The following is a 2,159-nucleotide window of genomic DNA, read 5'->3' as shown; positions in this document are numbered from 1 at the left end:
ACTCCTTGGAACATTGCGAAGCACTTAATTGGACGCCCCATGTGATCTCTGAAAATCCCTTCTGCTCCTGACAATCCCAGATTTTCCAGGGACGAGCCATCTATATTCAACTTTGTCCAACCTAGGGGAGGATGACGCCATTTGTGTTCTAGTATGGAGCATGCTGCTGGCCTTGCAATGGCCACATGGAACTGTCTTGCCATGACCAGTTCTTCTATTCTCTTTACCTTGACTGCATTGATGCGTGAGCAATCTGAAACTTCTCTCAAGCAGCGCTTCACCACTTGCATGGGTGTTCCTTCTCGGTTGTCAAATCTTCTGTTGTTTCGTTCAAACCATATTTGCTGATAGCCAATGATGAGAACTAGCTCCCAAACTCGACTTAATAGTACACTCTTCACCTTCCTTTGCCACCATGAAAAAAGAAGCTCGATCGATGGGAACCCAGGCCAGGCTTCATTAAAATAAGAGAGAATTTCTCTCCATACCTGAACCGAGAATTGGCACTCCAAAAAAATGTGTTGGCCTGATTCGCATGCCTTATGGCACATCTCACACCTTGAAGCAATAGACATTGATCGCTGCCTTACTTTATCGTCAGTTGGGAGAGCTCCATGCGCCATCCTCCAACCGAACAGAGAGCAACGAGGGTGTAACTCAAGTTGCCATATAGCCCAAATCCACAATGACGGATTTGCCTTCAACCTCAGGCTGTTCTAAGCAGATTTCACCGTAAAGCTCCCCGTTTTACAATGTGCCCATTTCCAAAGATCCTCTCTGGTTGTCGCTTTGATGCCCAGTGCCTTGATCCTTTCAAACGCTGCTTGGATTGTCGAAGATGCCGCAGCAGGGAAGTCCCATTGATCCCCTTCTAAAAATTCAGAAACTGTTGCAGTTAAGTTAGAGGGAATCCAGTTAGGCTTCAACAGTTCTTCAACACTATGATCCCCCACCCATGTATCATACCATAACCGTATTGAGGATCCATTGCCTACCACCCACCTCTCTGCAGATTGAACGAACTCACATACCCTGCAAAGCCCAAGGAGCACAGTAGACGATCCAACTGCACTCTTTGGGGTGCCATCTTTTTTCAACAAACGCCGTCTCAAAAAAGCAGCAAAGGCAGTCTTCTCCATTTTTATTGACTAAGCCAGCTTCATAATTAGGGCCAGATTTAAGTCTCGGAGGCGTCAAATCCCTAGACCCCCTTCCTTCTTGGGCTTACAGAGACTGTCCCAACGGACCGTAATTGCCTTGGATTTATCTGCTTCCCCCATCCATATGAAGTTACGTATCCATCTCTCCATGAGATCAATGACTGAGGTTGGTCACAGGTATACAGAGAAATTATGAATTGGTATACTGCACATTACTGATCTGACCAACTCCACACGCCCCGCCATGGACAAAAGGTGCCCTTTCTAAGCCGACAATCTTCTTTTAAATTTATCTACTAATGGAATGAGCACCTCTGTCTTCACTCTTCCGTGCACAAGTTCCACCCCTAGGCACCGGGTGGGAAGCTTGCAGATGGGAATTTGTAGTACTACAAACATCCGCTGCCTTCTGGTCGAAGTGATTCTTCCCAAAAATACCTTGCTTTTTGCCAGGTTTATTACCTGACCTGAGTAGGAGCCATATTCATCTAAGAACTGTCTAACCCGCTTCACACTTTTTATTTCTGCTTTCATGAAGATAAAAAGATCATCAGCATAAAGTAGATGAGATGGTGTTTGTACCTGCCATGCGCCTGGGAGAGCCAAAATCTCTCCCCTTCTGAGCATCTCTGATAGACCTCTACAAAGTACCTCTTCTGAGAGGATAAACAGTAGTGGGGACAGAGGATCTCTCTGCCCCAGCCCTCTTTCCACCCCAAAAGAACCCACTGGTCCTCCATTTATTAAGATGGATATCTTAGTAGTCTGCAAGATCTGATGCACCCATGAGATCCATAGCTGTGAGAACCCAAAGGCCCTTAGGACATCGAAGAGAAAGCCCCAGTCAAGGGAATCAAACGCCTTTTGGATGTCTAGCTTCATGCCCAACCCACCACCCCTGCATTTGAGCGACATGATGTTGGCCAGCTCTGACGCCACTCCAATATTCTCAAAAATCACTTTCCCCTTCTGGAATGCCCCTTGCTCTGGTAAGATCAG

At 46.5% G+C, this 2,159-nt stretch overlaps 1 protein-coding gene across 1 annotated transcript; it reads right to left on the bottom strand.

Moving 5' to 3' along the window:
• Nucleotides 1–716: 716 nt before the first annotated feature.
• Nucleotides 717–1,139, bottom strand: LOC122668420. The gene has a single exon (XM_043864986.1). It carries the CDS (start codon nt 1,137–1,139, stop codon nt 717–719), a length of 423 nt encoding a protein of 140 aa, XP_043720921.1.
• Nucleotides 1,140–2,159: the final 1,020 nt, after the last annotated feature.

Source organism: Telopea speciosissima, chromosome 7, assembly GCF_018873765.1.
Source record: "Telopea speciosissima isolate NSW1024214 ecotype Mountain lineage chromosome 7, Tspe_v1, whole genome shotgun sequence".
Taxonomy (NCBI): domain Eukaryota; kingdom Viridiplantae; phylum Streptophyta; class Magnoliopsida; order Proteales; family Proteaceae; genus Telopea; species Telopea speciosissima.
Note: the sequence above shows the minus strand (reverse complement) of the source record. Positions and strands in the feature narration are given on the sequence as shown.